The 15,568-nt window shown below is 39.8% G+C and overlaps 1 protein-coding gene across 4 annotated transcripts in view; it reads right to left on the reverse strand.

Annotated features, from left to right (window-relative positions):
• The window catches only part of Plch1 (phospholipase C eta 1), a 174,465-nt gene that overhangs the window by 13,005 nt on the left and 145,892 nt on the right, over positions 1-15,568 (reverse strand). For 2 of the 4 annotated variants that reach the window (XM_008840635.1, XM_008840633.1), the window contains exons 13-18: positions 13,610-13,701; positions 11,896-11,928; positions 9,695-9,792; positions 5,157-5,336; positions 4,961-5,068; positions 2,646-2,770 (exon numbers count right to left, since the gene is read on the reverse strand). In XM_008840635.1, coding sequence (XP_008838857.1) covers positions 2,646-2,770; positions 4,961-5,068; positions 5,157-5,336; positions 9,695-9,792; positions 11,896-11,928; positions 13,610-13,701 — 636 coding nt within the window. The remainder of the gene's footprint in view (positions 1-2,645; positions 2,771-4,960; positions 5,069-5,156; positions 5,337-9,694; positions 9,793-11,895; positions 11,929-13,609; positions 13,702-15,568) is intronic. The other 2 variants (XM_008840636.1, XM_008840634.1) reach the window with 1 other exon arrangement.

Here is a 15,568-nt window from a genome sequence, read left to right on the forward strand (position 1 = left end):
TATATATATATATATATTTGAAGGCCTATTGAGTCAGTCTGTGTCCTCAAATGCCCTTCGGTGTAGGTCCATCCATTGGAACCTGGTAACCTACCCAGCATCACACCCTTAAGGAAAACTGACTCTCCCTCTCCCCACAGCTTTATTTTTGCTAGCTTAAAACCCATTTTCTTTAGAATAAAGTACAATATGTTCACAATGTAACTTTGTGCTCAAATGTGCTCAAAAAAATAGGTGCTTTTGTGTCATATTGCAGAAATTTCAATGCATTCTTTCTGTTTATTAAGGCTTTTAAATCTCAGCCTGTATTAAACCCACTGGTAGGTTCTGCACATTACTGAATGAATAAAAACATGCACATTTGCATGTCATACTTTGTTTTTTTTACTATTATGATAAGTGAAATGTCCATTTTTTGGCTTCCTGTATCACTGTACCCTGTTTTACATATTTAAAAGCATTCCGAGGGCCAGCAAAGTGACTCACAGGGTAAAGGTACTTTACACCGAGCCTGACAACCCAAGTTTGATCCCCGAGACCCATATGGTTAAAAGAAGAAACTGAATCCTGCAAGTTGTCCTCTGACCTCCATATGCACTCTGTGATGCACACAGAGTCCATAGGCTTCATTAGACACCAAAGTATTCTGTGGCTTAAGGACTGTGAAAATTTGATTTAAAAAAAAACATAAGATCCAAAATGAGATTAGATTGCATTTTAATTATAAAATAAAGACAATTTTTCATCTGTTTATTTTGTTGCGGTAGTACATGCACAGAGCACATGTGGAGGTCAGAGGATGACTTTCTAGAGCTGGTTCTCTCTTTCCATCATTCGAGTCCCAGGGATTGAACACAGGTTGTCAGGCTTGGCAGCAGGTACCCTTACTCTCTGAGCCATCTTGCTAGCCCCTAAAAAGATAATTTTAACTCCACAAACTATGCAAAAATTACAATAGTAAAGAGATTGTCAATGCACTGCAAAGCATTTGAGCATAATCCCTTCTGCATTGGACATCACATGGTTCCTGATGCTACTCACAGAGGACAAAGCACTGTCATTTATTATTCTTCAAATAGGGTTAACCTGATCTACATGAAGAGAGAAACAGGCCAAGTTAATGAGCATTCTGAAAACAACTTGCTTGAACTAATAAACAAACAAACAAATAAAAGCCAGTGTCATAAAAACAAAACAAAAAGCCTAGAGAATTATTCTCTGTCATAGAAGATCAAAGAAAATTAATAAGGAAAAGCTAAGTATAATTCTTGGTTGGAGTTTCAATTGAAAAAGAAAAGACTAAAGGAAATTTGGGGATAACCTGGGGAAACTGAATATAGGCATTAGATAATATTATTGGACCAATGCTAGATTTCATGAGATTTTATTGTTTTAACAAGACAATGTCTTTGTTTTTAGGAGACAAGTACTAAGTCAGAGGTCAGGATTACTCTCAGCTGCCAAGTTAAACAAACCTGTGTCTCATGACATCACACATATAAGACGTACAACAGGAGGGGAAGACACAGCATGTGTTATAAAATTTAATGACTGGATGAGTGAATTGAGACCCACTATACTACTCCTGCAACTTCTCTGGGGCTCAAAGCTTTTCAAAAGGAAAAGTCTGAGAGAAAATATAAGAAAAGTGCATTCCATTCTTTAGACATAAAAAGAAAGGAAGATAAATTTTCTGATCACACCAATTAACTCATCTCGCTGTTGAGAGGGGAAGGTAAACGAAGGAGCAGTCCACTGCAGGTGACTTCCAGAACTGATGGGAGATGACAGTGGCTGGAACTGCAGGGTGGAACAGACACAGAAGACAATGGTCCCATCTGAAGCTCTCCTCTCTGAGGAGCAGGACACTGTGCCACCCGTTAACAATGTCAAGTACAGAGAGGTTGGAAAGAGCCACTGTGGAACACGAAATGAAGGCTGGGAAGATGACGTATGTGTACTACAGTGCTGTGGTGCACAATACCAAACCTCACAGTACTATGCTGCACAGTACTACACACAGTTGAGGTTTGACACAAAGTATTCATGGTGGGAACCACCTGTAGCGATGCATGGTTTCCACAAGATCCAGAAATAAGAGCTTAGAGACAGGGAGTGCAGTGAGCCTGGGGTGATAGGCCAGATCTTGGGAAGCAAACATGAATACAAGACAGGCTGGCAGAGGGGGAGAAAGCAAAAGGGTACAGCAGCCGGCATGGGTCATACAGTAGCCAGAGACAGAGGGCTGCCTGTGGTTATGGGGCTTGAGGCCAAAAGCAGCTGCAGTGAGGAGGGTTGCCGGAGATGGGGGATGTGGGCAGAAGCAGAAGACATGCTCTTAGACAACGTTTCTGTCAATAATGAACCTCCTCTTTATTCTCTGCATTCCAACTTGGGCACTACCGTCACCCGTCTTGCACTGTAAACTAATATGCACTCAAGCCTTCAAAACAGGCAACGCACACAGCCCAGCAGGAGCTCTTTGTGATTTGACAGAAAATCTACTTATGTCTGATGAGGAGAGGGCAGTGTTCACTTCTACACACACACACACACACACACACACCTAAAGATATTCAGATGATTACTTAAACACACAACAATAATCACCCTCTTAACTACTTAGCCTGCCAGCTGGGGCTTACCTCGCCTCGGTCTCCAAACATAGAGTCGGGAGGTTTAGGAAGCTGCTGTCCGCTGATCACCTTCAGTATGAGCTGCTTTTTGGGGTTGGCAGGAAGTGGGTCACCAGAGAAAGGGTTGAAAGTACCTAAATCAAGCAAAGCAGAGGTTTGTAAGGTGGGAAAACACACCGAGAGAGACAGAGAGAGAGGCAGAGAGGGGGGAGAGAGAGAGAAAGACAGAGAGAGAGTTTAATATATTAAAACGGGCTGGAGAGATGGCTCAGTGGTTAAGAACACTGGTTGTTCTTGCAGAAGACCCAGGTTTGAATCCCAGCACCCACATGGCAGCTAAAAACTGCCTGTAACTCCAGTCCCAGGGGATCTGACAGCCTCTTCTGACCTCCACGGGCATTGCACAACATGGGTGCACTTACCTACATGCACATAATACATGCATACACATAAAATAAAAACAAATAAATTTTTTAAAAAAAGATATTAAAACAAAGAAACAACAAGTGTAGATTACTGCGGTTCTTCCTAAAATGAAGGAGTTATCACATCGTTATCATTATCACTCTGGCAGGAGCAGCAATGACTGGCGGTTCCAGAACTGTGTTTTTCATTAGAATCTGAGCTCCCAAAGGCCAGGAGATGGGCCACTTTGAAGCAAATGTTTGTATGCAATGACTCACAGATGAAGAACATTTTATTTGAATGCCAATAGTATAAGAGGGGCAGTTATGTCAGTGTCCAATAATTTTCTAAGCCATCTGAGGTCTAATGAAACAGAAAGAAGACCGGAGATTAAGAGCAGAGCAAGAAAATGTGCCTAAAACCCAAGGTCACAATGAGCATAAAACCCCAAGGTCACGTCTGTCCGTGCTGCAAATCTAAGTTGGAAAGTTTTGAAAAACTTTTAATGGGAAGAATGGAAACAAAGTGTTTTTGATCTAACAGCACACAACCTTTTCTTTTTTGTTAACCCTGTTTTATAATTGGACTATATTCATGAAAGAGGCTTGATAAAATGGCTTTAGGAGACTTAATTATAGAAGATGGTTTTAAGCTCATACTTCCTGAGATCATTTGGGAAAGATAAGGTTTAGCCTTAGAAAGCAATGAAAGCGACAAATAATGGCCAATGGTTTTCCGCTGGGACCCTGGATTTCAGCCAACAACCGGCTGCTATCCACGTCTCTCTTGACATGCACAACCACAAGAGATAATGTTTTGAACATCGTGCTGCCCAAATGTTAAACATTGTCACATTCAAATTCATTAGTATTTTGGGGGCGTTCTTGGAGTTGAACCCAAGGCATTAAATATGTTAAGCAAGTGGTCTTACCACTGAGCTACACCACTATCCCATGCCCTGTCTTTTTGAAAAACATTATCTGCCACATCAAAAATAGTGTAGAAATCCCTCAAAAAACTTGAACTAGCACTATGATATGATCTAGAAATCCCAGTACTGCATGTATACACAAAGGAACTGAAATAAGTATGTCAAAGAGACACCTGCACTCACATTTAACTCAGCACTGTTCACAAAGGGCAAGATAGGGAATCATCTTAGGTGTCTACTAATAGGCAAATGGATAAAGGACATGTGGTGTAAACACATGCTGGAATATTAGTCAGTCACTAAAAAGCATTAAATTCTCTTATTTGCACCAATGTAGATGGAAAAGGAAAACACTACGTTAAGTGAAACAAGTCAGGCTCACACGGAAGCTAAAATACCAATCTCAAGAAGCAGAGAATGGAACAGTTGTCATCAGAATTTGGGGAGAGAAAGATAAAGAGGCAGGAGAGTTAATGGTATAAGTTAATGGAGTAAGAGTATAACTGTACAAACCCCTAACATTCTAGAGCGCAGGATAATAACTGTGATTGATAATAGTTCATTAAAATTTTCAAAGTAGTTAATACAGAGCATTTGGAATATTCCCAACACAAAGAAACAAGCCTGGGGTGATGGATGTGCCAGTTACTCTGGTACACATTATGTACACGGCCGTATATTATACTCCATAAACATGTGCAATTACTGTGTCAATTAAACATAAACTTTTAATGTTGCAAAATATTGGGGTATCAAAATATTTTAAATAAGGGGGACAGGAAAGATGGCACAGTGGGTACAGTACTGCCTATGCAAACCTGACAACCCAAGTCCAATCTCTAGGAGAGAATCATTCCAGAAAGTGTCCTCTGACCTCTACATGTGGGCACACACACACACACACACACACACACACACAAAGAATAAATAACTTTAAAATGGTAGGTAATCACCTGTTTTCGGAAACACAGCTGAGATTAACACTTACCTTTGCACATTTGCTGGGGCTTGAGAACATAGCCACAGTTACCATTTGTCTTGAATTTTGCTCGATTTAACTGCATCATCCGCCCTTCAGACTGGTAGTTCAGTGCCACTGTGCAAATTGAAAGTTTGAGAAGATTAGGCAAGACGGCAAAGTAGGGTCAGAACACAGAGGACCGCTCCTCTCAGACCATACACACCTAGCTGGCAACCTGCGTTCCAATAGGGCAGAGGGTTGAAGTTACTGGAGTCAATGCGGTAGGCAGAGGGGTAAATCCTCGTGAGCTGTTTTTGGTTATAAATCATGAATTGCTCTGACTTCTGTTGAACCACCTGATGTGCTCTTGTTTCACTGAAGGACAACACATTCCCTGTGGTTCCTAGCAGGCATTAATAAAGAGAAAAAGAAAATGAGAATGACACCCCTCACAAAAGGTATGCCACAAGCGACCCTCAGCAGAAAACAGAAGGGTATTCATGTTAAGTGAAAGACTTTAGACATATTAAATTCAGCAGAGTTTAATTGAACAAGAACCCATTCACAAATTAAGTCACCCCAGGATCAGACCAGGTTCAGAGTGACTTGCCCCATTACATGGTGGATTATATTTAGAACCAGAAAAAAGCCCTAAGATTCCATTCTTAGAGCTCTGCTGCCAATTCGAGACCTGCATTTGCTAAGGTGTCCCATTTTGGAATCCCATATTGTCCTAGATTTAAATCATTTGATTAATTCATGTGTGTTTTGCCTGAAGAGGCAGAGAGAAAAATAATTTTCTAGTTGCATGACCCAAACAGAGTATCTTTGCCAAAAATATAGACAATGGATAAATAAAACTATGTATATAATATATTCCTGATAACAGGAAGACATTCATTGAAGATACTCACTTAAAAGGTACAAGTGGGGATGGGGAGATGACTCGTGGTTAAGCACCCACCATGCAAGTGTGAGGCCAGCAGTTCAGATCCCCAGAACGCTTGTAAAGGTTGGGTGGGCATGGCAGTCTACCTGTCATTCCAGCTTTGGAAAGCAAAGACAGTGGATCTCCGGAGCAAGCTGGCTAGCAAGACCGCCCATATTCTCATTCTCTGGATTTGAGTGAGAGACCCTGACTCACTGAATAAGGTGGAACATCAGTGGAGGAGAGCTCTGTTATCAACCTCAGGCTTCCACACCCCAGATCACCCACGTAACATAAATCTCCACGCATCTGTACCTACACGAAGCATCCATACACGCATGTACACACAAAAATGGAAAAAGAAAATAAAAGGCATATGTGAGACACATGTACTAATTGATAATATCCAGGGTCCAAAAAGCAGAATATGTCATTTAGAAAAAAGAAAAATTGAGTTTTGAAGGTAATTTGAAGAGACTCATGGAACTAATCAAATCCTGTTTGGAAAAGAGATATAATAGAGCCAACCTTGGTGGTGCAGGCCTATAATCCCAGCACTTTGTGAAGCTGAGGTAGATGGACTGCAGAGTCAAGGTCTGCCTGGGCTAGCAAGTGAGTTCAAGGCTATCCTAGGCAACACCCACCTGGGGGCTAATAATGGTCTGTAACTCACAGTTCCCAGAGATTCAATGCCTCTTCTGACCTCTGAGGGATTTACACAACATGAGTGCACTTGCATACATGCAGGCAATACACTCATACATATAAAATAAAAATAATAAATAAAATATTTTCTAAAAGTAAAACTAAAATTGAACATACAGATTCTGATGGAGAATGCTTTGACTATGTAGGAGGAAATTTAGCCTTTGACACACCCGGTCAGATGGATTATCCCTGTGATCATATCATTGAGCTGTTTTTTCCAACTCCCCACATAAATATGCATAGCACACTATCAATAAGACGACCTTGTTTATCAGGCACATATCAATTAGTAGTGTAATAGAGATGAGCTGTTTTGCATAAGGACAAGCAATGTGCTCATTATTTATTGTTCATTTGTGTCTTAAAAAAAAAAAATCGCCGGGTGTAGTGGCGCACGCCTGTAGTCCCAGCACTTGGGAGGCAAGGTAGGCGGATCTCTGTGAGTTCAAGGCTAGCCTGGTCTACATAGTGAGTTCCAGGACAGCTGGGGCTACAGGGAGACCCTGTTTCGAAAAAGACCAAAAGAAAAAAAAAAAAAAACCTGAAATTTAAAAGCTAAAGCTAAATGATACTCGAGATTTTCCACCAAGTTACTATGTCTATGATATCTAAAGGCACTTGTCAACGTTTTCATTCTGCAAACCAAATATATCATTAACTTCACTCAACCAGTCAGAGTGCACTTGTGAGTTATGTGCTGCTGTAAGAAGGCATTGCTTGCTCCTCCCAAGCCTATGTGACCCCTGAGGAACAGATCCTCAAACAACCTTAAGTATAAATATAAATTGATTTATTTGGGCCAACTCTATGGTCTTAAACACCCAAAAGGAAAGGATAACGAAAGAGTAAAGTCATATATATATTTCTTTTAAGAGTCCAAGGGATTACACTTCTTAGACATTAGACTTAAGTCCATATAAAAAATTATTTAGACAATTATCTCTCATTGAAGATTTTGTTCTGAATCAAAAAGTGCTACTCAGATGTAAGGCTTCAAATCTTGGTCTCCAATACTGTAGTGCCCAGCTGTAGCTAAGAGAGACAACCAGCTATTGTCCTAAAATGATGGATAAATTTGTTTTGTCCCCCTACCTAGAAGCCTTCGAGAGAGAACTGATTCTAACCACTCCAAGAGCTATCAAAATACCTGAAAGCAAATGCTGAATCCATCACTCTAGAGTCCAGCCTTGGAAGACAAAAGAAAAATGAGGAGGAACGAACCCAATAGAGGGATGCTTTTGGAAGCCCTTGTCAAGAAATTCCAATGGAATCTCATATGAACATTTGAAATTTGCCCTGTTCTTTTTTCTAGTTCCCTGTCTGGAACTTGTAATACTAAGTACTCTTGCCTTTACTTCTCCTTCACATCTCCTATTCACAATTCAAGGGCTTTCTTTTCCCCCTAAAGATAAGAGTTATACAATTTGGGAGTCTTTTAGATAGGCCCACTGAAGGGGTATTCCAGTTTCCTCACCGTGCGTTCAGCATGGAAGAAGCCAGAGCGGTCAGCGTCCTGAATTCCCTAGGTAAGTTGGGTAACCTCTTCAGAGGATGGTGTGATAAGAATAGGAGGTAGGAATTGGCTAGGTAGTTAGTGTAAAAAGACCCCAAAGGAACATAGCCAGCTTCTTGGCTAAAAGTCAAAATGTCCTTGGGCCTATTAGCAACATACTCTGTTCCAAAGGCCAAAAATGTCAAAAGTATTTGGGAGTTCTTATCTAATCCTTAAAAGATTTTGGGGTTATCTCTTCAGAGGGGAGAACGTTAGAGTAGCAAAAAGACCCATTTGAAAAAAAAAGAAGAAAGAGTACATGAAGTTATCAAAAAAAAAAGTGATGGGGAGATATGGGAGGTGTCGGAGGGGAGGGAGTGGGCATGGATTTGATCAAAACACCTTATATGCCTTATAGGCAATGCCTTTCACCTTATATGAAATTCTCAATAAATTATTTTTTTTAAAGAAGAAGGCATTGCCTACAAGTTGAGACTCGTAAGGGTTCTCCTATTCTCACAGGTGGTGTCAATTTAATTTTTTATATAATTGTCATTATTTGAAGAAGGACTCAAAACTAAGGAAAAGGCATCTTTCTATAACTAGAAAAAGATGGACTTGTGTAATACTGCCAAGGAAGATGATCTGGGTGAAGCGTCCTGGAGGTTTGTGAGGACGAGTCTCACCCAGGGCTGCTGTCTCTGTACCAAGACTGCTACGAAAAGCGGATGTTCTGATTTGCATTTCACTTGAACTAAAATTAAAATTAGATTGAAGTACCACATGAGTGTATATTTCAATAACATTCGGTAACTAAAAGAGATAGAAGACAAGAGGGAAAGCAACTACCAGAAAAATCAAAGGTGAGTGGAGTTGTGACTGGCTACCTCAGCTTAACACAGACAGCTATGGAAGGCTGAAAACCAGCAAGAGCCAGTGACACTTAGATGTCACTCTTTTCATTAAAATGTCAGTCAGGGGAGTAAAACCACTTTAAACAAGGTCAACTGTTAATGATAAAATATGGTCTTTCCAAGGCATTGTTACAGCCAGTCAATTCATTCTTTCTTCTGATCATTCACACTTGGAATGGCCATCTGTGACCTGGTCATGAAGGGAGGTCAGGTCTCTGCAATTCGAGTGCTGAATAAGACTTTGCTTGGATGCCTTTATCTTGTATTAAGATGTAATTTTAATTATGTGTATATGTGTATGTCTGTGTACAGGTTTGTGCACAGGAGTGCAGGTACCCATAAAAGCCAGAAGAGGGCACTGAATCCCATGGAGCTGGAGTCACAGGTGCTCATGACCTAGGACCTGTAAATGACCAGCAAGCTCTCTTAACCATTGGACCATCTCTCCAGCCCCTAAAGCCTCTATGTTCTCACAATAATCCCTTCTTGTCCCTGTAGGAAATTCCTCTGATCGCCAGGCTTTTAAGCAGCCACCATAACCAACACAGCCATGTATGTGAGTTCAGATGCATGTCTGTTATCATCTTCCTAGCACTCAGGTAAGATGCTGCACAGTCCCAGAAATGTGTGGGAATGATCTGATTGACCAAAAAAAAAAATTAACAATGACAAAGAAAGGTCAAAAGTGTTTACCGAAGTTGGGGATTCTCAGGTCTTACCATCATCCACAATATCCTGGGCTGCCACAGAGTTTGTGTACACCACCAGGTCAGAGAGCTCTCTGCAGAGTTTCATGGTTTTCCGCCGCCGGCCCAGCCTGCAGAGCACACACTCAAGATTAGAGATGGTGTAGAATGGGCAAAGGTGCAAGTCTCTGGCTATTCCACTTTCCCTATTTAAGAGAATGAGTAATTGACTGGCTCTAGGGCTTAATGGAGTCAGGATTAGAACCCAGGAATGACTCCTAGTTAAACTCTTCCTCCTCTAAGTCTACATTACTTCCTAATCTAGTTTTATTCAATGTCCTGCTGGGAATCAGCCTCTTCTAGTGTCTGCTATTTCTGTTGTGAAAGGCTTGATTCCACTGCAACCCAGCTAGGAATAACACCAGGAAAGAGAACTAGACTAAAAAGGTGCAGAAACATCTCAATGTGGGCCACAAAAATAAGATACCTAAATAAAAATAAAATAAAATAAAAATAAAGGAAAGGTACCAAAATTTCCATGGTGAATCTTTTAGAGATGTAATTACAAGCATTTTTCTTTCTATTTTTCTATATCCTTTAACTTTCTTAAAACAAACACGCATTACATTAGATAATATTTCTTTTTCCTAGGTACTTTCTAAGTTCTCTTCCTATAAAACACTCCTAGAATCTCTACTACATCCTTAAAAATGCAAACACTTGGGGCTGGAGAGATAGCTCAGTGATTAAGAACACTTGCTATTCTTCCAGAGGACCTGGGTTTGATTCCCAGCACCCACATGACAGCTAACAACCATCCATAACTCCAGTTCCAGGAGATCCAATGCTCTCTTCTGACCTCCTTGGGCACTGTATAACACAGGTGCACTTACATACTTACAGGCAAAATATACATATAAAATAAAAATAATATTTTTAAAAATTCAACCACTTCTTTGGGGCTGGAGAGATGGCTCAGTGGTTAAGAGCACTGACTGCTCTTGCAGAGGACATGGGTTCAATTCCCAGCACCCACATGGTGGCTAACAACCATCCATAACTCTAGTTCCAAGGGAATCTGACACCTTCTTCTGACCTCTGCGGGCATTGCACGACAAGGGTGCACTCACATACATGCAGGCAATACACTCATACACATAAAATAAAAATAATAAATAAAATATTTTGTAAAAAATTCAACCACTTCTCTTTACCACAGTAAACTCTTCATGGGCTCTCATGTTCCTATGATACACAGACACACATTTCTCCTCTAGAGGAACATTTGACTATCAAACACTCCATTGTTCACCATTATGCCATTCAAATAGCCAATGAGCACATGAAAAGATGACCAGCATCATTAGTCAACAGTAAAATGCAAAAACTGCAAGAAAGTACCATGTTACCCCTATTAAGATAGCTATAACTGGGCTGAAGAGATGGCTCAGCAATCAAGAGCACTGACTGCTCTTACAGAGGACCCAGGTTCGATTCCCAGCACCCACATGGCAGCTACGAACCATCCTTAACTCCAGTTCCAGAGGAATCCGAAGGCCTCTTCTGACCTCCGCGGCGTTGCACGACATGGGGGCACTCACATACATGCAGGTGTTACACTCATACACATAAAATAAAAATAATAAATTTTAAAAAGATAGCTATAACTAAAAAGGTAGGCAAGTAAGTGATGGTAAGGGCGAGGAAAAGCTGAAAGCCTCACACAGAACTGGGAAATATAAATGGTACAGTTCCTTCGGAAAACGGTTTGGCAGTCACTCTGGTGAAAGAGTTACCTTGTTACCCAGCAATTCTACTTCTAAGTATATATCGGAGTGAAATAAAAATATACACCCACATATAACTCTATAAGCGAATATGCATAGCGATATTTTTATAATAACCAACAAAGTGAAAGCCACCGCAATGTTCTCCAACTGCTGAATGAATATATAAAATGCAGTATATCCATATGGAGTGTAGTTCAGCAATAAAAACAAACAAAGCACAGATATATGCTATAACATGGATGAATCTTGAAAACACAAACTAAATAAAAGAAGCTAAATGAAAAGCCCAAATACTGGCAAGTACATTAGTGGTTAGCAGAGACTAGGGAGAAAGAGACAGAATAATTGCCACTGGGTAGAGACGTTTTTCTTGGGATAATGAAAATGTTCTAGAGTTAGATATTGGTGATAAAAACCGAGAACAAAGCAGACAAACATCCCCACCTTAATGGTGACTGCAGACATCCAATAAAATTGCTAAGAACAAAACAGAGCATTTATTACAGCTTTCATTTTGCCAAAGAGGCATGAATACAGTAGGCATGAATACAGTAGGCACGCATAAAACTCAGTGGGAAGAGTACCTGTTCATCCTTTACCATAGAGTTAGGAAACGCCATAGTTATTAGTGAACATCTGAAAGGCTGATGACTATAAATCAATGTTAAGTCCTGCTTAAAATCCCAAGCAAAACTCCCAAGACATTCAATGGTATGGAGACAGTCTCTGTAATCTTCATCCTGAGAGTGAATTAGGTTAACAAAGTCCCAAAGCAGCACTGTCTGAGATGCTCAGGCTCTGACAGGTATTATAGGCAAATCTCTAATTGACTCAAGAGCAGCATGTAACCTGATTTCATGTAATACCTGTAGCGACATCACATTTGGATGCAAGAAGTCTAGTGCAGCTTTCTTCAAACAATGTCCCTTCTCTAGCTATGTGCTTCACACTCTCATTTAAAAAGAGTAGAGGTCTTCCGAGAGATGCTGTTTCTCCTGCATCCTTTATTGTAAGTTTCAATTTTTATGTTCTATAAATGTAGGACCACACATGTCTCCTCTGCCCCTACTAATGAGTGTTTTCTGTATATATATCCATTGAAGCTCAAATAACAAAGTCCACCTGAGCACAAAGTCTAATTCCTGTAAGACCTCTATGCTTTAAACCTCACCTTTTAATAAAGGACCAATGATGCGAGTGTGTCCATATCTACCTGCCTATTAGCAATGCAATCCAGGTTCCTTTATGAACAGTATAAATAAACTGACAGAATATCCTGTATCAGATCACATTTTGAAAATATGGCCATTTTACTTATCACAAGCACTACTGGCAACAGTTTTTAAAACAAAGGGAAAAAAACATTTCTATACCTAGTATTCCTGGCCCTACCCCTCAGTGAGGAGCTATTAGCGGTTAATGGTTTCTGGGAGGGAAAGGGTATCACTTTCTTCTGCAGTCTCACCATTAATAAGTTTCCCATGCTCCAGTAAACAATCCTCTACCCATGCTCATACAAACAACCAATTAAACTCAGTGGGGTGGGGAGTGGGGGGTGCGTAAGAGAGAAGGAGGACATGTCAGGAAGATGGTGTGAGTGGGAGTGGGACGGGCATAAGATAGGTAACAGGCAGTGAATATGACCATTATGACATTAATATATTAATATAAAATTGTAAAATACTTTAAAAAGTCACTAATATTTTTGAGCATTTATTTAATTGGGTTGAGCCTACCATGCTAACGAATTTAATTCTTTTAATCCTTTTGATGATTCTAAGAGATGGACAGGGATACAAATGGGGAACTTATATTGCCCCATATTCAAGTTAGTGGTTAGTGGAGGAACAAACATCCGAAGTCTGGCAAACACTTATCATCTTTACCTTTGACCCTCTGACCATCCTATGCACATCTGTATGGCCCACCTCTTCTCCAAAGATACCTTTCACCTGACAATTGCTACAGCCAGCATTAATTATGTGCCTCACTGAAGCCAAGGTCCCTACATACACTAACTCTGTCCAGCTGATCTTCACATTTCACTTGAACACTTTACCTGAGATCCCATTCTTTAGATGCACACAACTAAAACTAATATTATATGAACAAAGAGGCCCTGGGGGCCTGAGCAGGCAACATGAACATGCTTACTTACCTGTGCAGCTGGCCTCCCTCCTTGCCAGGATTCTGCAGTGTGTCCTCCTCATCATCAGTACTGTAGGATTTAGAACGTGACTTTGTGGTTTTCTGAGGAAAAATCATAGTAGTGGTGACATTAGGTATATTCACAACATAAAAAATGGACTGGATTTCAAAACACACACAGACTTAGAGGGAAAAAATGATCAGATACAGTTACTTGCTTTACCATTAAATAAAAAAAAAAAAAACCATGTTTATGGTCACCCCTGACTTTTACTATCAACGCAACATTTAGGGCTTTCTACTCCAAAGCCAGTTTATAAGTCATATAAAGCTGACATCTTAGAAAAATGTTTACTGCACTGACAGGAGTTACCAGTTTCATTTGAAACCTTCTCAGGATTATTTTTGTCCTGAGAATGTCAGGATACATGGCATGGTCCCTAATCTCCAAATTTATACCCCAGCTCAGACTTTCACCAAGATGGTAAAATAGCTAAACTCATTAAGTTTCTTACTATGTTTTTAAAAGTGTGGTAATAATATCCATTCCAAAAGAGTATTATTGTAGGACTGGAGAGATGGCTCAGCAGTAAAGAGCACTGGCTATTCTTGCAGTGTTTGATTCCCAGCACCCACATGGCAGCTGACAACCATCTCTAACTCCAGCTCTAGGGGATCCAATGCCCTCTTCTGACATCCATGGCACTACACGACATTGGTGCACTTACACACATGCAGGAGTATACTCATACACAAAATAAAAATAATAAACAAAATTTTAAAATATTACTATTGTAATGATGAAATGAGATGACATATAAAGCCATTTTGTAAACTACAAGACATTAACTTTCAATGTAAAATAGTACTACACTTACTAATATAATCTATACAGTCCCGTGGACCACTAATTATTCTTATTACTGAATACATGATAAACTTTCATTCTATAGTAGCTGAAGGGTTTCTGAAATACATTCCTCAGAAGATTCATTTTTATTACAAGACATAAAACGAAATAAGAAATGAATCACTAAAACCAGTGAGGTGATAGACACCTTTAACCCCAGAACTTAGGGAGCAGAGGCAAGAGGTTCACTGGGAGTGCCAAGCCAACTGGTCTACATGGTAAGGACCAGGCTAGCTTGGGCTACACTGCAAGATGCTATCTCAAAAACAAAAAGATTAATAATTAACGATATACATTTTCTGTACACACAGTTTTGATATACATCAGATCGTGGCTATCAAACCATGAAATCCATTTTCATCTTACTTTTTCATTTAATGTTTTGCGTGTTAAGGTCTTCAGCGAGATCATCTTTCAAGGCTTCTTAAATGCCCATTATGCAAGTGAGTCATGACCCACTTAAGCACTTTTTATGAGTGAAGGGTTTTTTGTTGTTGTTTTTTTTTTTCTTGCCTTAACTAATTTCCCTAAATTATCTTATTTACAGGCAGGAAATTCCAGACAGATCATTCTTTATAATAGTAGAAATGGTCTCACAAGAGCCCTCAAGTAATATTAAGTTCACCATCTACTAACTGACTTCTTTTTCCTATTAAGTTTTTTAATTATTGCATTTATTGTGTGTGTGTGTGTGAGCATGTTTGTGTATGTTCATGCAGATGCATGCATGCATGCCATAATGAACATGTAAAGGTCAGAGGACAATTAGGTTGATAGAGTTGGTTCTCTCCTGGGATCAAACTCAAGTCACCAGGCTTGCTAGCAAGAATTTGCCATTGAGCCATCTCACCAGCCTAATAATTGATTTCTTTTATGACATTGTCACCTCTTTATTGAAATAAATATTTGCAAAAATACAGTTATAAGTATATAGATTGATGACTTTTACTTTTGCCCCAAAGATAACCATCCTAGCTTCTACCATAGGGTTTTTTACATGGCTTTGAATTTCATACAAATAGAATTGCACTTACATACTTTCTTGAGTTTTATTTCTTT

The sequence above is a fragment of the Nannospalax galili genome, unplaced genomic scaffold, assembly GCF_000622305.1.
Source record: "Nannospalax galili isolate Female #2095 unplaced genomic scaffold, S.galili_v1.0 scaffold59, whole genome shotgun sequence".
NCBI classification, from domain to species: Eukaryota; Metazoa; Chordata; class Mammalia; order Rodentia; family Spalacidae; genus Nannospalax; species Nannospalax galili.